Source organism: Passer domesticus, chromosome 19, assembly GCF_036417665.1.
Source record: "Passer domesticus isolate bPasDom1 chromosome 19, bPasDom1.hap1, whole genome shotgun sequence".
In the NCBI taxonomy this organism is placed as follows: Eukaryota; Metazoa; Chordata; class Aves; order Passeriformes; family Passeridae; genus Passer; species Passer domesticus.
The window spans coordinates 5070469-5093921 of record NC_087492.1 but is presented as its reverse complement, the minus strand read 5'-3'; the positions used below and the strand labels follow the sequence as shown (position 1 = coordinate 5093921).

The window sequence follows — 23453 nt, the reverse complement described above, 5'->3', positions numbered from 1 at the left end:
CAAATGTAATCAAAACAGAATGGTTTTATTTCCCTTCCCCTCAAGCACCATGAAATTATCTGTGCTCCCCTGGAAGATCACAGTAAAATGTTGAGGGCATTTGTTATGTTTGAAAGGCACCATTTTCTAACAGAAATAACACTTTTCCATTCATTAATCTCAGCAAAAACCCAGCCTGCTGGAGGATCCCTGCTGAGGAACTTTGGTTTTGATTAGAACAATAAACAAGTGATGCTAAAATGAAACTCATGAATATTTATCTCATTTATCTATATTCCCAACAGATACCACCAACTGCACCCTCAATAAACCCAGGTAAATTCAGTGTTTAAGTTTCCCCAGATCAATTTTGCTCTCTCAATGAGAAAACTCTAACACTAGAAAGCAAGAATTCTAAAACAAGTTGCAGCAAACCTTCCTTGAGCAAATTAAACAGCTCCTTAAACAATTTGGTGATTATTTCTGTTTGCTGAGGGCATGTGGCTGCTTTTACCTCCATGGTCTGCAGATTCACATTTTTGAAAAAGAGGATCCTGGTGCTTTTTGAGAGCTTTAAACCCATTTCTATTCCCAGTGCACGTTATAAGAAATGGCAACATGTTCTAATACACCAGCTCTTAAAATGAGGCAAAAATAAACTTTGTTTCATTGAACACCAGGAACAGAATGTAACTTTAAATTTTAATTAAGCAGTGGAGTAACCTGTTCTTCATACTGCTCAAATACTTTCAGATAAAGAGCAACTAATAAATTCCAAACATGTTTTACCTACTCCATTGCCCAGGCTGAATGCTTTTATTAAGCCCTGGATGTACTACAGTAAAAATTCTAGGAAAAAAAAATCCAGATTAATTTGCCTGCATGTTGTAGAACCAGGAGATTTCTCTGAAAAACAGAGCCTGATTCCTGAAATTCAACATTTCATACAATTTATACCTCAGGCAGCAGAGCCACCTGTGCTTTGGGAGGGACAGGGACACTGCCCTGTGGTGCCACATGAGCAGCACCAGCTCACAGCACCTTTCAGTCGGAAAATCTAAATTAAAAGCAATTCAGATCTTCACCTGAACTCCACAGGGCAGGCAAAACCAATCCACAGCTCTCCCACTTGGAGCTGGGCAGTGAACACTGGGATCCCCCTTGGCAGTGACCACAGGCTCGTGAGGAATTATTTAATTAATTAAATTTTGCAAAAGGCCTCTGCAAAAAGCACACCCTAAAATCTTCACTGCTGACACCAGGTGGGCAGAGGGCTCAGCACCATCAGTCTGGATGTTTGGAGCACTGAAGTGTTATATCCTGCCAGTTCTACTGACACAATTAACCTAATTGGGAGTTTTGGCCTCCAAATGCTGGGTTTTAACTCTTTTAACTTTTTTAATCATCTCCAAGTTGCCAAGATTCCCCCTAACCCTTGAACTTTGCCTCTGCAGACTTTAAATTCAATTTTGAGATCATAATGGCAAATAGCAAGCCTGCAAACAAGCTCCAGATGCAGCTGCATTTGCTGCTCTGGCTGTCAGGGCTGAAGGGCTGATCTCTGCAGTAATTAACTCTTGGTGTCTTGTTTAAACTCTAATTACCACAATAACCCCAGTGGCATGATCTGCACTGAGCACTCTGCACTCTGGGTACATCTTCTTCATCTCACAGATCAGAGTGCCCGGGTTCCTTAATGCACGAAGTGACCAAACACAGTGGGGATTTTAAAATTATTTTAATTTTAATGTACATGAAATAAACCACTTTAACTGTTACCACTTTGCAACAGGCAGAAAATGTGTCTACACAAAATCCTCAGGGTGTTTTGTTGCAGTCCTTCTGCCTCAGAGATGTTTGCAGCAGCAGCACCTGGAACACAGGAGCAGGGTCAGGTAACCAGCCTCAATCATCATTAATGGATTTGTTAATGAGTCAGATATCATCAGAAGACCTTTTGCTCACCACCAGTCAATCTGCCGGTAATTCCAGCAAGTTTGGGTTAGTTTCATCACATGATATCACAGAAACTGACACTTTTGTGGCAGGAACACACATTATCTCTGTCTGCAGTGCAGAAACGGCTGCTCTCACACATTTACTGCGGTTTAGTCCAAGGAGGTTTTGTTTTTTTTGGTTTGGTTTTTTTTTGCCTAGGGCTTCATTAATTATACATTTAGAGCAGAAACTCTGCTCTAAATGTATAATTCAGTCTCTTTTTAAGACTGCAGCCAAAAGCCACCACATTCAGCTAAGAACACAGTAAATATTCAACTCACCCAGCACATTCCCCTGCTCTCAGTCCCAAGAGCTGTCCCCTCAGTGAGGGACATCAACCACAGCACGTGGCAGCACAGACCTGCCGGCTCTGCCTAAATGGATCAGAAAATAAAGATCAGGCTTAAAACCCTAAGGAACACAGACTCAAGCTCCTTCTACCCCACAAACCTCGTTGTAAATTTACATTTCAGCTGGCACAGAGCTCTGTGCAGGGCACTCAAAGCCACCACTGACCTTCCCATCAGGGCCAGCTCCCCAGCTGCTCCAGCCCCGTGGGGTCACATCCAGGAGGAAGGGCCAGCCCTGCAGAGAGGTGGGACACAGGACAGCAGGGTGAGGTGAGCTCATGGACAGAGAGCTGCCTGCTGGCCCCCAGAGGGTGCATTTGGAGGTTTGAGCTGCTGTGTAGCTGCATTTCAGACCAGAACCAGGGTATCGTCAGTTCTCGCATCTGACGGCACTTCCTATTCAGGGTTATCATCATCAACAGCTGTAATTAACGCTCCAATTAATCGCTCAAAACACCAGCTTTCACCTCATACAATCTCCCCTCTGCATATGGAGCAGTAACTCTTAACTTGTGAGTACATAAAACCAGTTTTATTTCGTTTTTATTTAACTTAAAGTATAATTTTTACAGACTATTTTTAACTTGTAAAGGTCCAGAACCCCTTTACCCCTTTTAACAACTCTGCACACCTTAATGTAAAAAGAAAAAAAATCCACTTACTCTTTACTTCAAGACATCTTCCTGCTGTGGGAGAAAAAGCAAGAGAAATGTTACTAGACTACTCTTTAACAGTATAAAGTAGGTTTATGCAGGGAAAAACAAGAACAAAAACCAGACCCTCATGACCAACTCTGCTTGTGCTTCCACCCGTGTTTATGTTTATATGAATCACTGAAATATTTCTATCAGACAGCTATTAGTAGTCAGCAACCCTCTCTAAATATCTGAAAATGTAGGAAATTCCAGTTTAGAAAAAAGCTTACATTTTCCTTGAAGTCAGGAAACTTAAACTATGTAAACTGAAAGGAATATAAGAATGCAGCTCACAAGGTTGCATTAACCAACAAGGCACTTTTCAAACTGAAATGGCAAACACTCCAATGCTATGGGTGTAATTTTGAATTGCACAGAAATTGCACATGGAAAAATGTTAAAAAAGGGCTTTAATTGCTGATTTCTATGGCTGCAGCGCCACAAAAACCCACGGCCAGCGCTGGATGCCGAGCGCTCCGCAGGGCAGCGATACCTGCACGGCCCTCACGGAGCCGCGGGCAGGGCCGCGCCAGCAGCGATGCCCCACACACACAGCCCCGGCCCGGCAGAGCTCCTCCCGACTTACCGGGGAGGGGTTTCCGCGGTGCCCGCGGGGTCCCGGCGCTGCCGGCGGGGTCGCGGTGCCGCTGCCGCCTCCATGGTGCCCTGAGGGACAAGAGCCGTGAGCCGCCACGCGCCCCAAGGCCGCGCCCCCCCCCGGCCCTGCAATGGTGCGGCCCGGCCCGCGCGGCCCAGGCAGGCCCGGCGGCCGCTACCACTGCCGAGCTGGGGGAGAGAGCGCTTCAGCTCGCTCAGCGGTACGGGCGCTTCGCTCGGCAAGCCGGGCCTGCACCTCCTCGCTGCCCGCCCTGCAGACCCTGAACCCGGCCCCGAGCCTCCCCCCTGCCCGCCCTGCAGGCCCCGAGCCCGGCCCAGCCCGCTCGCACCTCAGCGCCTCCAAGGGCACAGGACGAAAAGGCGCGCCCGCTTTCCGCGGCCCCTTATAAAGGCTTGGGCCGTACCACCCCGCGGCGGGGGCGGGCTGTGCCACTGCTTCGCAGGCGGGGGGCGCAGAGGCTTCCGTTTCCGGCCGTGCGGGCCATGAGGGAACGGGGCGGGCGGAGCCGCGGGGATCGCTCAAAAACCCAAAAAAACCCAAAAAAACCCCAGGTTTAGGCTCCACCTCGGGCAGGGACCCTCGTGTGGCCCCCAGGTGGGCACAGCCCCAGGGAGCACCGGCCCTGCCCTTTCCAGGAACACTGGAGAGGTCGGAGTGATGTCAGGCTACTTTTATTTAGAACAGAAGAGCTGTTTTTAAATAAAAGTTCCGTTCTTTTCTCATTGTGTCATCTTGGACTGAAAATAGGGGTGTTTTGGTGTCCTTTCCTCTCTGTTAAGTGCATCAGCTATGGTTTTAAGAAGAAACACAAAGCCACCTTTTCTTTAAAATTCCACCCTCAACACCACGTGCTCAGTCAGCCTGAAGAACTATTTATCAAAAATCCATTTTCCAAACAGCAAAAACTTCCTACAAGAAGGACTAGTGTGGTGCTATAACAAACCACCTAAAATTCAGATCCTCCAGCAAGAGCCAAAGCCAACATTCCCCTTTTTTGCCATTTTCAACATAAACACATTTTAGTGAAATACGCAGGTCCCGTCTCCCTATCAAACATCAATTTCTGCATCAAATTCTTGTAGGTGATGATAGCTGGGAGGTGAGTGAAGAACCACGTTAGCTAAGGATTGACAGCTGAATACAAAGAGAAGGGAATTTGGAACAAAATTCTCTTTGCAATCTCTTGATGAAATGGATGGAAGTTAAAACATTGAGGAAAAAGCATTGACTTAAAATTTAGAGTTCATTTTTAATTACCAAATCCCAGCACTTCTGGCTTGGGTAACTAAGGAAGCCCAGAGCTGGAAAGAATTCCTGATACCAGCACTCTCCAAGGCTTCTCTGGACACTGTAAAAAAGCAAAACCAGGCACACTCAATTACAAAACCCTCTCTAAACTATAAACCTCTTTTTTTCTTGCAGCTAAGCTCCTGTGGGCTCAATATCACACACAAACCCCCCCAAAAACCATAACACCACAGTCCTGACCAGCGTGGGGGAATTTTTAAGGCGTATTTCTGACAACCTGGAAGGCAGAAGCAGAGTTAAGGGTCACAGGCCTGTGCTTGATTTCACACATCTTTTAGATCAGCTACAGAGATCCCCTATTCCCGTCAGTTTATCCTTCACCTGGTTTAAATCAGGAATATTGGCATGGAAATACCACACAAGGGCTCCCAATAATTCAGCTTTGGTGCATGAGGTGTTGATTCCTTTCAGGAAAAAGAAAGGTCCCAATGGATTCAAAGCAGTGACACAACACAAAGGTTTACTGGCAAAAAGACACCAGTGAAATAAATTTTATCAGGATCTGGAGAGGTGGGAGTGATTCTCTGGGAAAGAATATCAGTGAAAGCACACGTTTAAAATGAGTTATTACAGTGATCAGACATTGCAGGCGTTTCTCTCAACAGTACTTTTATGAGACATTTATATATTCAATAATTAAATATAAAATCAAGGATGAGTGTCACAAAACAAGGAAAGAGTAAGGCTTGAAGCCTGGTCAGCCCCCAGATTGCCCTTCAGTCACTGTGCCTGTCATTTGACCTTTCATTTGACATGCTGCTATCCTCACACATCAAAAAGCATAAGAAAAGTTAATTCTGCAGATTCCTTGCTGAAATCTCAAACCTACTTCAACTTAGTACAAAAAGAGGGGGGCAAAAAAAAAACAGGAAAAAATTGCTTGTTAAAAAGCAGAAATGGGAAGAGAAGTTGACAGGTATTTTGGGCTGACAGAACCAAGGAACAGGGACAATGCAAACAGATTTCAGACTGTTAAAATGGTTTTGCTACCTGTTTACCTGAATGGGATGTATTATTCCTCACTCAGAATTACTGGCAACATAAAAAAAAAAACCAAACTAGCAGCTGCACACTGATCAAACCCTTGTCCTACCCAGGGAAGGGTGAAAATGTGCAGGTAAAAAAGCTGAATGGAACAAGTCACCCATGTCCACATCCACATGTAATATACAGGAAGAACATCCAAAATATTGACAGGAGACAGTAATCCTAAAGTTTTCCTTTTCTCTTTCACTTCTACACAGATAGAACAGCACAGAGGAGAACACCACTAGAGCTTTCACCGTGGCCAATGGGAGGATTCTCACAAATATAAAAATGCTTTCCAGCTGTTGGCTTGCTTCAGGACATAATCAAGGTGGAATAACAGGAATATAAGCTCTCCTTGTGGAACAACAGCAAAAAAAACCAACCCCCAAACCCTCAGGGGTTTACACATTGTCAAGCATCCAACTTTGCAGTCCTGAACAACTTAATCCCTGCTACAGCAGAATGTGGCACCACCAAAAGAAATGAGCAGCATTCCTTGGATTCTGGGGGTGCCACTGGGATACCTACATGGGATTTAACTGCAATAAAATGTGTAACTTGGATTTACATTCAGTGTGCTGGAGGAAGGGAGTGTGACAACCAATCCCTTCATGCTTTACCCTTGCTGGCTGCCACCCAGGAAGCTTTACTGTTATTACTTCAAGAGGAAAGAAGAGTGCTGGTAAGAGCCAGAAGGGCAAGGCAATGATCTGGGTCATGAAATAAATGCCCTGTTCTTTGGATGAAGTGTGTAAAACATTTTGTTAAAAGCCTCCATGATGAAAACATCAAGAACAGAAAAAGTCTCCTTAAAAATACAGAGCATTTCTGCCTCATCTTTTAAGTTCAAAGCTCAGGGGAGAAAATGTTTTGCTACAATTCACTACAGGTTTGCTGTCATAAACAGAGATGACAATGCCCTACAGAGCACAGGGCCAGCCACAGACTCCAGACAAACGTCTTTGCTTTAGGTTTCAAGTGGTTTATGCCTCTCTTGTTGTAGAAAAGGAACAGAGACACTTCTGGAACCTTCACTGCAGAGTCTTTGCCAGTGTCCAGCTTTTGGGCAAGGGGGATCCTGCCAGGCTGCAGTCAGCACCTGGAGGGTCAGGCTGTGAACCCATCATGATTCAGAGTCTGAGCCAGAGCTGCTTTCCCGGCTGATCTCGATTTGTAGGGAGGGTAAATGATCCAAGCGACTCTTTTTTTGCCTGGACTGTTCTTTTTCCTTAATGAGAGCACCCCAAACCCTCTGCAGCTCAGAGTCATCTTCCTCTGGAGATGCCACAGAGTTTTCAGCTTTCTCTGGAGTCTTTTCCTGTGTCTTTGGAGCAGACCCCAATCTGGTCCATAAATTACCTAAACAGATGAAAAGAAACATTAAAAAAAGAACAAACCAGACAGGACTGAGAGGAAGAAGTCAAGGAACCAATTCTTAACCTCACTGCAACTCTTCAGACCCTTCATACTCCTCCCACATCAATACTGGCATGGAACTGCCAAATTATGCTTTGAAGAGGAATTGAAATTAAGCTGCAGGAGGCTCAGGGCAGCCTTGTTCATTGTTCCCCATTTGCAGAGGATGTTTAGTTCACACTTCCAGTGCCCCTGACACTTGTTTTGGTGCCCACAGCTTGAAAGCAGTCCTTGATCTTCAGCCCACCTCCATAAAAATACTGCTCCCAAACCCCCCAGGCTCCTCCCTACATGTATTTAGATTTCAAAGCTCTGAACCAACATTTGCTAATTTATCCTGAATTTCATTCAACTTCTCCCCTTCATGGCTGTCTGCTGGGATTTCTCTTGGACTCCAAAACCAAAGGAAGTGCAGCAGAACATTTTCTGCACACAACTAACCTGATTTCTTCTCCCTGGTGTCAGAGTAGAGGCCTTTCACATCTTGTTTGGGGATTCCCAGCCTGCTGTGCACATCTGAGATTGGTTCTCGACGAGGGGCACAGGTACTGCTTGGAGCTTTGACTTCTGGAGAGTGTGGCCTTTTCCCCAGTCTCTGCCTCACATCTGGGGATATTTTCAGTGATTAAAATGACAAAAAAAATCCTGTGGCAGTTACTCTACCTCTGCCAGCTCAGTTTAAGCTCATCCACTATTCAAATTAGAGAGATTCTCTGTTTTTACCTTTTCTTTAGCCTGTTAATTTAAGTCTTTCATACTCAGATTTCCTGGAAATTTCTGCAATACAATTTAGCCAGATTTCATTTCAGTTTTGGCAATAAATTTGACATTTCATGTTTTCAAGCTGTGCTCTGTCCAAAAGATAAAATCCTAAGTTATCCCATGGCCTGCTGCTTTCCTGGTGTAGCAGCAGAGTGTGTAAATATCCAGGAGGGAAAATTCCATGAAAACTGGCCTGCCTTCAACAATTCTTTTCAGGTAACAAAACCTTGATTTAAAATTCTATCACTGCTTGTTATCTGCCAGAATAAAATAAAAATACTAAAGATATTGGTACTTAACCCTTGATGTGAATTTTGTATTCTGAAGTTTGCCTGGCTTAGTTGGATGTTCCCAATCTTACACGGGGTCCAGACAAAATTAAGAAGGCAAAAGGAATTTTGGGACCATGTGTCAGCTTGTCAGAGGCTCAAAACAGGCAGGAGGGGTAAAATATACAAACATAATTTTGACATTTCATTGATACAAAAAAGTATTTTTCACTTATCAGTCAGATAATATTACATATGTCAGAAGCAGCTGAAATTATATACATTTATGTCAAATAAATAAGTTATTTAAGCTCAGAAATAAATCCTGCCAAATGCAAAACCACCCATCTTCATGTAATACACATTTTTAATGTGTATTTTTAAGTGTAGTCAGTGTTTCACATTTGATTTTGTGCATGACCTTCCCTGTGTGCTGTTTTTCAGCTGCCTCAAGGAGGGAGCAAATCAGAAAGGACAAAGTGGGGGAAGATTGGCACAGGCAAAGAAAATGGATGGAAATCAACAACACTAAAAAAACTTTCACTAAAGTGAACTTGATTTTTTCCCCAAAGCAATTCCCACCTCAGTCTCTTAGTGAGGACAAACTGTGTGAATGCAGAGTTTATCTGCAGTGGAGCACAGGTGTGAAATAAATATATTTTAGTGACAATTCTGCCCAGCAATGAGTGATAAAATCACCTGATTTGACAGTGCTGTTTGGCTGCCGTGGCCCAGAGTTATTCTGACGTTTCTCTTCCAACAGGAGCCTCACATCTGCAACTTTCTCCAAGGATCCTTTGCTGCCAATCCTGTTTTTGATGTTGCTGGTGGCTATGCTATCTGCTCTCATGGAATTCCTAAAAAAAATCATAGATTTGATGTCCTCTAAATAAAATTCAGTCTAGAATAGTTCTTAAGTATTCTTATATGGAAAATTACATCACAGAAAATAAGAAGATCAGGATTTATCTGCTGAGAAAAAGAAGTAAAAACAATGCTTAGAAGCTGTTCAAGCCAGAATCCTAAATATAACAATAATTCCATGAATACCTCAGTGTCCATTTCAAGGCAGCCTCAAAATTGTTGTACATTATAAAGAGTATAACCACCCTACTGAAGGGGTGGTTATATTTATTTGGATTTATATGGATGTTATTTTATTCATCTACAATATACACAACTTTGATTAGTAAGCCCATAATGAACATAAATTCCTTTTTGTCATCAACAACTGAGGGTTATTTTTCTTTCTGAGACAAAGAGCAAGGGGCAAAGAGAAAACAGAAAGAAGTTATTTTTCCCTGTTAATTATTGTTGTTTTCATAAATTTCTCTTGATTCTACTTCAAGTTTCATTATTATTAATAAGCAAGGATAGAGAGACCTGCAGAAGAAGCTGTATTAAAGTGTTAATTCTATGAAAAGCCTAGTTTCTGTATTTCTTGTTAGAAAATCAGACCTGCAGAAGCAGCTGCATTAAAAAAGTGTTAATTCTACTGAAAGCCTAGTTTCTGTATTTGTTGTTAGAAAATCTATACAAAATAATATAATTTTGCTACCTCAACCTTCGACAGCTCTGTCACTAAACCCAGGAAATCCCTCTCCACTGCTGCTTTTAAAGACTAAAAAACCTTTACCTAATATTCTTCAGCTGTGACTCCACCTCATCTGCATACATGGTCATCTTCATGCTTTTTTTGGGCGAGGGGGTGGAGATCATTTTCAGCTCCAGGTCGTAGTCCATCTCGTCCGAGTCGGAGGCGCTGGCGCTGGGTCTGCGCGCGGCGCCGCGCTCCCGCGACTGCCGGAAGGCCTGCAGCTCGTCCCGGTACTCCACCACCACCCTGTCATCTTCATCCATGTCCTGATCCTCCTCCTCCTCCTCTTCCTCCTCTATGGGCTCTTCAGGGACATTTACCAAGCCTGCAGCAAAATGAACGTGTTCTGATTGAGTGGATTTTAGAAAGTACTTGAACACCAAACGGAACGGAAATTCGCCTCACTGTAATTAATGATCTCCTGCAGATGAGTCTGAAGTTCTTTTAGTCCTCTCTTCTTAAAGAGAGAGAATATTTTGCAGAATATTTTAACTGGAATCAATAAGTGATGTTAATGTCCCTGGTGTTCACTCCCTCAGAGGCCTGGCCAAGCACAAAGCTGGACAGAGTAATTAAAGCACAACTGCCTCTTGTAGAAGCTGCAGCTCTTCCTTCCTGAGCTAAGCACAATTCCCAGGATCTTACAGGGCTTAATGTGCCAGCTGCTGGCTCTGCAGAAATCCCTTCAAGTCCTGCAAGCAGCAATGCCAAAAAGAACACAGGTGTCATTATTATGAATTCATCACAGACAGTGATTTAAATAGAAACAATTTCAATGCAGTCATCACCAGCACTCAGCCATCTCCTCAGACAGCACTGCACGACCAGCATGGAAAATCTTCCAGAGCTTTCTCACATCCGTGGCTGTATTTTTAACAGGCCAATCACACTGCACTTGTCTCATGACAGATTTTTACACCCATTGTTTTCCTACCTTAGGTAGCAGATGACGATGTTCAAGCCTAATTAATAGAACTCTCTCATCCCTACTGTTCTACATTTAAAGATTGGGAGAATTTAAGTAGCAAGTATGACAAATTGCCATGAAGGCTGAAGAAATCATTCATCCCTTCTCTTGGCCTTTGATGCCACAGTCCTCATGCTCTAAATTTTATAAAAGAAAAATGTCACATAAAACATAATATCTATTTTGGGAAGCAACGAGCAGAATGAAGCTTCCACCCCAGGAATTTCCTGTAAACTCTTAAAATGGTATGCAGATTTATTTTTTTAAGAAAACTTCCACCCATCCCATGGGATTGCTGAGGCACCAGCTCCTGCCCAGCCCTCCGTGTCCCAGTGTCCCCCCAGGGCTGTCCCAGTGCCACCAGTACCTGAGTGCCGATGTTTATAGGGGGGAGTCAGGCCCACATCGTCCCCAATCAGGGTCCTCTTCTTGATCACATCCCGGTGGATCCTGCGGGAATGGTACCTCCTCTTCCTGAAAAGCACAGAGAGGCTGACACTCCTGGCACAGCAATTATGGCTCATTCACGACCCCTAAATCCTGGATGAGGGATGTGCAATTATCACCTGCTCTAACAGCAGACACATGTTTATGTCAGAGCTGGTCTGAATAGAAACTTTATTTCCATGAGGAAAGTCTCTCCTTATAATTCACACTCACATTGCAAAACCACTATTTACACTGAAGCATCTACATTAACTCAGTACAAAATCCACAAATTAACAGTTTTAGATTAGCTTGTCCAATTACCTGCAATGTTCCACTTCCTCTGTCCAACACTCACCAAGAATTGCTGAGAATTCCTTTCATGCCTCCATAATTTGGATTGCCATATTTCATGTAATACTGGCTTCTCCTTGCAGCTCCCAGCTCCTTTTTGTCATCTGCAAAAACATAAATTACAGGAATTTTTCCCTCTTAGAGTATAACTTACAGCACAGCATAAAAATAAATAACCATCCAAAGACAGAGAGTGGGACTGAGTGTGCCTTAAAATCAGAATTACTTCACCCTCCTCCATGAAGGATTCAATTTTGCTTACACCTCTGGAATTTCTCCTACCACCACAGCTTTATTTGTGTCTAGAAACTTAATTCCAGGGAGACTGGGTTTCCACAGATCAGCTTAACAGGGCATTACCTCCCCCTGTCACTGCAGGACTTTCCACTCACCTTCCTCATCACCTTTCCTTTCTTAATGAATGTGCCACTTCCTGCATGGTCCAGAAGTTATATGGATTTTCATTTTATTCATAAATAAAATTAATGTTTAGCAATAATTTTTACTAATCCCTCATTGGCATCTCAAGTTGTATCCATATTTATAAAATGTGGAATTTACTTCTGGAAAAAGGCATCATTTCTATTCCATGGGAAGAATGCCCTGAGCTCAAGATACAATTTCCAGGTACAATAATTGTCATACAATTTGAACTTGAACTGGATATAATTGACACAAGAAATGTTGATTTATGGCAAAATCTTAACACCTAACAATTAGCCAAAAAATAACACTTGTATAAGATGTGTTATTTCTAAGTGTTTATAAGAAGTGTTATTTTATAAGAAGTGTTATAAATAAGAAGTAGGCACTTTGAGTCATTAATTAACCAACAAATAAAAGTACAACAAGCAGTGAATTCAGGGTGCTTGTCAGGGTGGTCATTTACCTTTAGTAGCAAATCTCATGAACAGTTTGTTTCCTTTAGCCAGTTTATTGGCAGGGCGAAGGTCATTCCTCAGGAGGGAATCCTCTTCTACTTGGGAGAGGGCATCCAACTTTGGGGGCAAAAAAGGTATTTTGGACTCAAAAATCAAATTACTCCTGAACAAAAACGGGTTGCTTACAGAGAAGCAATCAAGTGATTATGAAGAAAGTCACTTTTCAAATGATGTTCAAATGAACTCTGCTTTATTTTCTTGACAAGCTGATGTTAATTTTTAATGTAAATTGCCCTGAAAATTTAAAGTATTTCCTTCTCTTGCTGCATAAAATTAACTCAGGTTATTAAATCCTGTAATTGTCAAATGACTCTACATTACTGACTGAAATGCAGAAAATAAATAGCAAAACTTGGGCAATTAATTTTTTTTCCCTGTTTCACAGCTACATTATTTTATTAACAGGTTCTCATGCCCTCACACAATGATTAAAACCCCTTCTTTTTCATTTATAGCTGCTTTATAGAAACTCCAATTCAGACTTCCATGATGCAGGAGTGCTCACTGAGCCATTCCTGCAGGAAATCCTAATCACACCTATTGTACACGCAGGCAGTGAGGATTAAATTGCTGCCAGGACATCACTGGGTGTGCTGATTCCCACAGATCCACGGGCAGCCTAAATCCCATTGGGCTCTAAGCACTTTCCCTGCTGAAAGGTCACTGCCTTCCATTATTGTTCTTTCTTTGCCTCCTCTCAGCAGAAAAGAGAAGCCAGGCTCACTCTTAAACTCTCCAAAATCCATTTTCACAAAGCCCTTTCCATTGGGATTATCAGCACCTGCACTCCCTGCCACTCCACACCTAATTTATTTTGATAATTAAATTGTGAATTGCAAATAGAAACCTAAAATGCTGTGAAAACTTCACAGCAGCCAGAGCAGAACTTCCACAGCAGAGTTTCCACTTCCCCTCTGTACTGACCTCCACATCACTGGGATTGTCATCCTCAACCTCTCCTTCTTCTGTCTCATCATCAGAGCTTTCCTCCTGTTTTTCTAAGGAAAATAATTGGGGAAAAAAAACAAAACAAAACCAAGCTCCATTTTAGTGTGTCAGCCTCATTTGATTTATGATTACCTACATTGTCTGAAACCAGCCTGAAGGTGTTTTCCTTCCTCCTGAGCAGCCTAGGGAATAATCAAAGCAGTGAATGCCCACGGAAAAGTGGAGCACAGTGAAATTCAGAGCTCTGTGCCTGCAGCAGCACGTGTGCATCATTAATTTAATTCTTTGAAAGCAAATGAAACTGCACTGCCTGTCAGGATTTAGTGTGTTCAAAATCAGAGATCAGCAAGGCCAAGGCACTAAAGGCACATAAAAGCCTTTCTTTCCATCTCCTTTTCAAATGTCTGCAAATATCCAATAGTAACAGTGTAAAACAGGTTATTAATTAAAAGCTTAGAGAGAGAGAGAGAGTAGTAAACAGAAAAAAAGAACAACCTTAGAGACTTAATTTGGCTGTGAAATAACAAAAAAACAACTGCATGCTTCCAGAACTACTAAAGTTGTGAGCTGCTTTGATTTCTTAGTTCTTTTTAGCTCAGTGTAAGAAAATTCATGGTGATTTTATTTCCAAAGCCCCCAAGAAATAAAATATTGCAAAAAGTAATGACTATGAAGCATGATATGCCATATCATTTGCAAAGGTCTCAAAGTACTTCATAGGCCTAAGATTAAAAAATCCTCTCTTTTATATTTCAGAGTTCCTTATTTTAAATCTCTTCCAACAATGGACTTAAAAACTTAAAATAGAGAGTGGCAGCTGTTCAAAAGATCCTGAAAATATTCCTGAGTGAAAACAGTAAAGCTCAATTAACCAAACCGAAACCAAAGAGAGAATTTAAGTAAACAAATTACCCAAATTCAAACCAGAATAATTAAGTTCCATCAGGGAAAGTACTCAGGCATTTTTCTCTCTCAGAAATTAGAAGTTTCTCATAGCACAGACCAATCTTTTGCTTCCCTAAATGTCTAAACAGCCCTGAAATTCCCATCTAAAAAAAGGAATGTAACCAAGCCAGATGACTCCAGGGTATCTGTGTGGATCTCACACCTTAAGATGTAATTGAACAGTCTGTACTTTCTCTAATATCCCACTTTTCCAGAGGAACAGGAGTCATTCAGATGACAGTTCTTATTTTCAGATGGGGTGCAATGATAACATAATATGCAATTCATAGCAAGCAGGATTAAATATATATGTTTATGCTCCATTTAAGCAATGTCTCTAATCTCCAAAAATTTCCTAACAAGTCTTACTTGAAGCTTTATCAACATTTGGTCAAAATTAAAGTCATGTGGATGGTTGAGGAGCCACTGCTTTGTGGAGAAAAGGAGCAGGAAAAGGGGGTGAATTCGGAGAATCCACAAATTTAACAAAGCCTTAAACACCAAATTTCCCAGAAAAGCTTTTGGAAGCACTGCAGATATCTAACAGAGAGATTGGCTACTTGCATTTAAGTCATACACAGCATTTTTACAAAAAAAATCTATGGAAAAGTTAATAAATATAACACTTTTTTTGCTCTTTATCATGTGATAGAGCACCTCCAACCACAGCACTCACAGCAGCCTAAGAGCAAAACTGTCCTCAGGTAGCAAAATTCTGATTTTAAACTTCCCCACACAAAAGGAAAATAAATTTACAACCAAGGCAGTCAGGTACCAGACTGATCACGACACTGACAGGCACTTTTGCTGCTCTGCTCTTTTATAACCAACCTTTTAATAACTTCTTTCTTAAAAGGCTAACAGCCAAATTTAGAGCTGCTACACACCCTGCTGAAGTGATGCACTGTCACGCTGCTGTGAGGGATACACTTGAAGGATGGTGGTGCATCAAAGAGGGAATTAGCTGCGGGGTTTCAAAAAAAGGCCATTTTCTCACACCTGCTTTTTGCCCACTTTGCCTGCCTTTGTGGGCACATCACACAGAGCTATTTCTGTGCACATGGCCCACTATAAATACCAGCTCTCAGTATCAGCCTCATCTAACACGTTTAGTATCGACTGAATTACTGCTTTTGGTCTAGCTCCAACCCACCTTTTAAGAAGCAGCTTCTTCAAAAGGTTTCCAAGATGAAAGCCTTTTTTAAAGTGGCAGAATACATTTACCTGCAACTATATGATAGAAGCTCCTTCAGTAATTTAGGTTATGCAATACCCCAGCACAAGTTTAAAGTTTCATTGATTTAATGAGATGATGGCTGTATTTGCATATCTCAATCTACCTTTCTTGTTTTTTTCAGCTGCCTTCTCCTTGTTGTTTTCTCTGCTCTTTGTTTTCTCCTGATCAGGCAGGGAACTCATATTTATTAGAGCCCGTGTTGCTGTCACTTCATCAAGCCAGACCACATTACCTGGGACAAACAGAAACACAAAACCCAAATGCACTCGGTGTCATCAAGCAGTCACATCTCCCCTGCCTTGCTGGAAGGAAATCAATGACAAAAATTGAGAAATGACAGAAAAAGCCATCAGATCTCTTGCAGTCACATTCAGGGAAGGTCATATTCTTTAACACACCTGGTAAGCTGAAGGACCCACAATTTTCAGCTTATTACAAAACACAAGAGCTGATCAAAAACCCAAAATGACTGAAATGCACAACCATAGATTTGAGAGGCTTCCTGAAAACAGCAAATCAGGGCACTGGATTGGGGTCAGTGGATCCATGTGTTCCCACACAAATGTGATTAAGGGAGCAGCAGGGGGCAGGAATGAACCTGGATCTTTTTCCCCTTTGGCAATTGACAGAACCTTGGACTTTACTGCAGAATTCTGTTAATCTTTTCCAAAAAGCATGAAAATAGGGGGAAATAGGAGACTGCTCCAGCACTTTGCACAGATTATAGAGTACACAGGTTCACAATATCATTCAGGACGTGCCTTAAGCATCAGCAGATGGTACTAAAATATAACTTATTAGGCCAATTAAAAGCATTTCATAGAGGTTGAAATTGAAGGAGCTAAAACTGCTTAGAAACAGAATTTGAACAAAAGCTTCCTGCACTTGGTACAAATACAGCAACAAATATCTCTGTTCTGCTGTTAAGCAGAGTGGATTCAGATATTAAGAAGACTGTACAGTGACCCAAAATAAGAGAATCTCTCTTAAATTACTCAAACAGACAAGAAATACAAAGTGAAGAACATCCAGGTATTAACTTCAATGATTGGTTAATAAATATTTTTTTTCAGTCAGCCTCATCTTCCCAACTCCAAATTTCCAAAACCGTCATCATTTCACGTTCATCAGTTTGAAACACAGAACACTAAATACACCTTTGCACACCTTAAGATGTAATTCAGTTGGGAACACTGAAATTTTCACCATGATTCAAATCTATGCTGAAAAGAAAAAGCTTTTTCTTCATATTTTCACCAAGTGTAGCCGACACGGTAACTCAGACACAGCATGAAAATTCACCATTAAAAAAGATGTGTAATAACTACAACTGGGTATTGTTACAACCCTGAAGCCTTAATTTTCATGCTCATGTAGCACTTAAGAAAACAGACAATCTTGGAAATGAAGCCTCAGATAGAGTTAAGCTGTGCATGTCCAAGCTCATGCATCAGCACAGGTCCATCCAGCAGCTCTGTACTGCAATTATCTACCAGGGCTCATTGGGTTTCACATTTTCTATCAGCTTGTGCCAGTACTTCAAGCTGTCATATACAGTGACTTCAAGGTCACCATCTATTTTGTCTTGCACTGGAGCAGAATCTCTTCAGGGTCACTCCAGAGGATGAAGGTATTGATTCTCAGCTTTTAGCCATGCTTGTCAGTAAATTTCCAGCTGTTTGGAAAACCTGCACTGGCTCTTACTTATTTTTCTATTATTGCAGGCAAAAGGTTTGTAGCCACATGACAATTTCAGAGTATTCCATTTTCTGTAGCAAAAAAAAACTCTTCTACAGGCTTCAGTGGCAGTGAGGACAGCACAACTCTCCACCACCTTTGATCTCACTGATCTCACTCCCCAAAACAGCCCTCACCATGTGTACCCACATTCCTTTGCCAATCTCTGGAAATCACACCCAGCTGCCACCTCCTTCCACCCACCCAGTTCTCCTGGAGCATGCACTACACAAATATGGCAACAAATCTCCTCCTCCTCCTCCCAAAACCATCCCAACCTGCCCAACTGCACAGTTCAATCACCCTCTCTCAGATATATTATTTATGTCAAGATGGAAATAATAATTTTAGGCATTTTTCACCATTTTAGACATTTTTCTTTTTCCCCTTAGAGATACAGCTGTGACCAGGCTTAAATAAAAGAGTAAGAATTACAAATATTCTGTTTACTTACACGAGGTGTCATCCAGCCACTCAATATGAGCAGGAGGATACTCTTTGAAATAGGCAAAGATGTCCTGGGTGCTCATCTCATCCACTCCACAAATGTAAATGGTGTCCAGTCTCACCTTAGGGATTGCTATAAAGAAGAAAAGACACAAAACTGGTACTTATTGCAAGTTTTCAGATTAGTGCCATATGAGTTTACAAAGCAAATACTTTAAATAAACTAAAGAGGAACTGATTGAAGTGAAGCATGACATAGACCATAACTTCGTTTATTCTTCCACAATGCAAAACTTTCAATAAACTGAGAATTAAAAGAGGTTTCAAGCACTGCTAGATACAGAGATTGCACAGCAACCAAACAGCCTGAAAAACTTTTTTTTTTTGCTCTTTGAACACTGCCAAAGCGCTATCATTAAGCACTAAAGAGCCAGAACAAAACAAGGCCCTGCACAAAGCACTTCCACTTGTATCACCTGATGGGGAGCTGTTCCAGGCCACAGCTTAGCAGGTCCAAGCTGCCAGCTGGAAAAAAAAAGCTTTGAGAACTAGCTGGGTGCCAAAAGCACCAATCTGTTGTGCACACTTCTCCTGGCTTCTGTTCCAGCTTGCCATCAGTGCAGCTTCACTGTGTGTACAGCACAGAGTCTGATCTCGCTGTGCACAGGACACAGAGTCCTCCACGTGTACCCACACACCGCTCCAGGCTCTGTACAAAGCATTTAAAGATTCTCAAAGCAGCACTGATCCAGGAGGTGAATCCTGGGCAGTTAGCAGTAGAAAATAAGGCACACAAAAAATGTTATCTTTGTGGTGGGGCTGGTAAAACAAGGAGTGAAGTGGCAAGGGTCAAACAGGTTAAAAAACAATGATGTGCAAACGAGGAGGTGGAAAAACCTCAAAGTGATTCCTTTCAGCAGGAATGGGGCAAAACCTCTGGGAATGGAGGAAATATTGCAGGACAAATCAAGTCAAGACACCGTGAGGGAGTAACTGAAGGGACCTTTTCTCCTGACTGCTGGATGAACTCGTACCTTTCTTCATCATGTCCCGGTCCAGGGCCACGTTCCTCTGGGCCAGATTCACCTCAGCCCGAAAATGGAAACGTTTGGCCCTTTGCTCCTTCTTCTCAATTGCTTCCTGCAAAATGCAAAACAATGAACCCAAACAGGAGTCAGGAGCACGCTCAACAAACTGCACTGAGGATACTAAAATCTACCAGACAGCAACAATTTATATTAATAATTCTGTTAATTCTGGAGAGACCTGCAGGTTTTGAAATGTAGAAGTAAGTCACAAAAATATTTCTGTGTCACAGAACAGTTTTTGTGTAGATCCAGCAATGGGAATCAGGATGCATGGAGAACAATGTGGCTTGGACAAACAGATTCCATAATGGAACAGGAACATTATCTAGTTCTTACTAACAAATATTAAATAAACCCCCTTTTCTAAAATAAGCCTTTTAGGCAAAATTAATCTTTGAAGATGATATGATTTTCCCCGTTTTTTTAACATATACAAAAGTGTGAATTTGTTTCTCTGAGCATGAATCAAACACTGGAGAGCTGGCTCCAGAGAACTTTTTAGACTGGCAATGCAGGCTCCTCTCATGTAGCTCATGAGCAACAGCCTGCCTGGAACTTGTGCAGTTTTGGGAACTGGCTGAGAAGCTCCTTGTTCTCCAGATTTATTAGGAAGCACTATATGTTTTTGGATTTTTGGAACACACACTGTGATTCATACCAGCTGAATCACCTGAACACCAGGCTAAGCCTTTGTGCCTGTTGGGAAAGAAAGACATTAAATAGTCCCACCTCTCCAGTGGCAAAAATGACAAAATGTTGAAGAGCCATAGCACAAAAATTACCTTGGAGGTTACATCTATGCCAGTGATGAAACTTCCAGCTTTGTTTTCATATCTCCTACTGGTATCCTGAAACAAAGCAAAATGGTGATGAAATCCCAATGTGCACTGAAAGCAACACACTTGTTACTGAAAAAACCACCTGATCATTCCCACAGGAAATAGAGCCTCTTTTCCTACATCCCTGGACAGAGAGGCACTCTCATGTCAGTGAAAGTAAAAGCACAAGAACTGAACCAAACTTCCCTCACTGCAAGGATTCTTTCTTTTGACAGAACTTAGTTTCTGTGTCAGCTGCTGCCAAGCATTTACTCTCTCAGTAACACAGGAAAAGTCATCAAACATCTTTCCCAAGTAAGACTTCCACAATTTTGGGTTTGGGTATAATTTCCTTGTAAAACATGAGCAGATTTAACAGTGATACCTGACTACTCAAATGTCAGTTTCCAGCTTTTAATCTCAGAAAGTGAGAACACCAAGCCTCATCCACAATTAAACAAGTAACTTTTTATTCCTATCATTATTTCAACCCCAAATTCCAAATCCCAAGGTGAAACACTTCTGTTTTGATACCGAGAGAGGGTAAAAATGTAGAATGAGAAGGGAAAAAATTACAAGTTTCCTCTCTATCAGTCAGGACTGCTGAATTCAGAGAGGGACTAAACCCCACAGCCCCTGGACCAATGACCCAATTCTGTGCCCTCCATTGTTTGGATCTGTAAAATGGCATCTCTTCATTCAGACACCCTCAACTGGCAGAAGTTTGGAGCTGGAAGAACACCTCTTCCTTTCTTTAGGAGTAAATGTGTTCTTTACACTTGTGCTGCAATAATTACTTCGGCTAAAGGACCATTTCTAGCAGTAGGTTACTCTCAGTTTAGAAGAACACACACAATCCAACCGCTTTTCTTAGTAACAGCACCAAAGTTCCTCTAATGCTGCCAAATGGCCAGAGTTACTAGAAAAGGAAAAGCAAAATAAACATGATTTTTAAAGCTGAAACCCCACAGTGTCTGAGGTTGACTCACGGAGCACAAGGAAGTGCAGCACGACGCTGTCTCTGAGGCCACATGTTGTGCAAAAGCACAAGCACGTTGGCAGACCAGCTAATTAAAGATTAGCTTCCAAAACAATTTTCGCCCAAGTTTTGAGAGCGAAAGATTACTTAGGATTTGAGAACTCTGACCCATTTTTTAGTTGTTAAACCTAATCCTACTAAAACTTGCACAGAAACAATCGGCGAGTGAAAAGGGGCAGAACAACATGGGGAAGGAAGCCCTCAGAGCCCCCACTGCCAGCTCTGCTGTGCCGCGGTCAGCCCCGTTCCTGCTCCAGGTATTCCCTGTGTTCATTCCCGGCATCAAACACTGCCCGTACACCCTGCCACCCACAGCTCCTCACGCCCCAACGCTGCACCCCAAATCCTCTTCTCCACCGCTTCCTTTATTCCATTTTTTCCCCAGCACAACCCACCCGCTTCCTTAGCGCTCGGCCCCGAGTCCCCTCACATCCCCGCTTTTCCCAAGAACCCCCCAAAAATCCCCTCAGAGCTCGGACACCCCCAGCCGCCGGACCCAGCCCCTCTGGGCCCTCACCGGGATGAGCTCCCGCAGCGAGCGCCTCACGGGGATGGTCTCCAGCTCTCCCTCTTCCACCTCCATGGGCTCGGGCTCGGGGCCGCGCGGCTCCGCCGCCGTCGTGCTCGCCTCCGCCTTCACCGAGATCCGCAGGCCCCGCACGGCCGCCATGGCTCCGCCAGGCCCGCCCAGCGCGGCCAGCGAGACGAGCGCGGGGCGGCACAGAGCGGCGGGGCGGCTCCGAGCGCGGAGAGCGGCCAGGAGCGCCGGGCGGGCGGAGCGCAGCGGCCCGAGCGCCGCCCGCAGTACGGCCCGGCCCGGGGCGTCCCCCGAGACCCAGCGAAGCCTGAGAGCCGGCGGAACCCCTGAGGCCAGCACGCCCCGAATCCAACCGCACCCCGGGCCCGGTGCACCCCCGGAGCCCAACGCACCCGCAGCCCAACGCAACGCGAAACCAACGCACCCCGAGACTCGGCGCACCCCGAATCCAACGCACCCCCGAGCCCAGCGCACCCCCAGCCCGGCACGTCCCGGGCCCGGGGCCTCAGGGGGGAGAAGGGCCACAGAGACCGGGCAGAGCGCGGCTGTAGCGGCCCTGCTGTGTCCCCACATACCCCCGGCCCAGGAGAGCGGACAAACACAGAACTTAAGCCCTTTCCCCTCAAAAAAAGTTTTTTTTAACTACCTGAACTCTACTGTTCAATTTTCCCGTCCATACCAGCGGAATGTTACACCTCTGATAAAATCAGTTCTCAGCTCGCAGTTCTCCGCAGTGTTGCGTCCCATTGTTCTGAGGCTCAGTTATTCTCCTTGTCCCCTTGTCCCAAGGTGTTCAGGTTGTTCCAGGAGAGCAGCCTTGCCTCTTCTTGGCCTAAATAAACCACATGCTTTCACCAGTCCACATGAGACAAGTTCTTCATTCCCCTAATGACGCTAATTAGCTCCATTCCCTCACACACAGAGCCCCGTTCTAGCTGAGGAGTTGCTCCTGCGTTGGCATCATTATTTCACACCACAACTGCCAGGCTACACAGCCACATCCCATTGTCATTGTGTGATCACCACACCACTAAGAATTCCCATTATTTCTCCAGCTGCAGGACCCTTCCCTCCAGCTCGGGCTGCTGCACGGCTCATTTCTGTACACATTACAAATAAACCCTTTCCAGTCCATTCCTGTGACACATTCTCTCCCTCTGAACTGGTGGTACCTCCCAGGAAAATTCAAATTTAGACTTTGTCACAAATACATTTCCCAGCTGGCAGCACAAAGGCTCCTCCCCTTACACAAAATCCAGCAGAATGAAGAGATCCTTCCACCCATCACTCACTCCAAGAGTATTTATTCCCAAGTCTTCACACAGAGCTTGTGACACAATGGCTCATGTCACTGTTCACCAAAAGTGCTACATTTGGGGCTGATGTCCCACCTGGCAGGAGCTCCTGGCACAGGTGACACTTCCAAGCCAGGTGTGAAGCCAGGTTCCAGGCCACATGAGGTGAAGGAAAGGAATAAACAGGACACAGGCACCTCCTGCGAGCAGCTGAGCCTGAGCTAATTGCAAGAGGAAACATTTCTGTAGAAGAAATGTTGCTTCTTCAGGTCACAGGGAGAAGAAACCAAGAGATGGAACTTCTCCTCCTTTAGTTGTAGCTTTCTCCTCCTTTAGTTTTAGTTTTCTAAGTAGGACGCAGTGTTGCCATGTGATCTAGACCAGCCTGGCAAAGCCAAACCCTTCAAGGAGCAGCTGGGACAAGGCTATGTGACACAGGTCACCTGGCACTGCTGCCAGCACAGTGCACATGAACCTCGGGCTGAGCCAGGTGTTTCCTGATTTTGTTCTGACATCCCTTGGATGTCACCTCAGGCAGAACATTGCTGTACTACAGCCCTCCACACTTGGCACCTTTTCAAGATTCACTCACTGCACTCAGCAAGAAACTTTCTGCTGATTGACTGTGGCTTTAGACACACTGCCAAAATT

At 43.5% G+C, this 23453-nt stretch overlaps 1 protein-coding gene and 2 non-coding genes across 5 annotated transcripts; all 3 read right to left on the bottom strand.

Annotated features, from left to right (window-relative positions):
• Positions 1 to 1702: 1702 nt before the first annotated feature.
• Positions 1703 to 22306, bottom strand: NCBP3 (nuclear cap binding subunit 3). Of its 3 annotated transcripts, none has more exons than XM_064394899.1 (18): positions 22154 to 22306; positions 19895 to 19960; positions 19059 to 19164; positions 18032 to 18157; positions 15944 to 16072; positions 13635 to 13708; positions 12659 to 12767; positions 11774 to 11873; positions 11357 to 11463; positions 10062 to 10347; positions 9125 to 9282; positions 7836 to 8000; positions 3970 to 7337; positions 3609 to 3688; positions 2990 to 3013; positions 2494 to 2562; positions 2259 to 2351; positions 1703 to 1851 (listed from the first exon to the last, which is right to left on the bottom strand). In XM_064394899.1, exons 3-13 carry the CDS (start codon positions 19069 to 19071, stop codon positions 7102 to 7104), a joined length of 1503 nt encoding a protein of 500 aa, XP_064250969.1. In that variant the 5' UTR covers positions 19072 to 19164; positions 19895 to 19960; positions 22154 to 22306; the 3' UTR covers positions 1703 to 1851; positions 2259 to 2351; positions 2494 to 2562; positions 2990 to 3013; positions 3609 to 3688; positions 3970 to 7101. The 3 variants fall into 3 exon arrangements, with proteins under 3 accessions (XP_064250969.1, XP_064250967.1, XP_064250968.1); XM_064394897.1 differs by lacking the exon at positions 22154 to 22306 and adding an exon at positions 21487 to 21671; XM_064394898.1 differs by lacking the exons at positions 2494 to 2562; positions 22154 to 22306 and adding an exon at positions 21487 to 21671.
• Positions 1923 to 1996, bottom strand: LOC135283958 (small nucleolar RNA SNORD65). The gene has a single exon (XR_010349540.1). It is a non-coding gene; the product is annotated as a small nucleolar RNA SNORD65 (small nucleolar RNA).
• On the bottom strand, positions 2674 to 2747 carry LOC135283954 (small nucleolar RNA SNORD49). Its single transcript, XR_010349536.1, has one exon. It is a non-coding gene; the product is annotated as a small nucleolar RNA SNORD49 (small nucleolar RNA).
• Positions 22307 to 23453: the final 1147 nt, after the last annotated feature.

Bases quoted from the DNA above. Each gene is read 5' to 3' on its own strand.
- NCBP3 (XM_064394897.1), bottom strand. From the start codon at position 21,639: ATGGCGGCCGTGCGGGGCCTGCGGATCTCGGTGAAGGCGGAGGCGAGC. The intron at 16,073-18,031 runs GTAAGTAAACAG...TGTTTGTCCCAG, and splicing joins GTGGCTGGATGACACCTCGT to GTAATGTGGTCTGGCTTGAT. The intron at 13,709-15,943 runs GTAGATTGAGAT...TATTTTCCTTAG, and splicing joins AGCTGAAAAAAACAAGAAAG to AAAAACAGGAGGAAAGCTCT.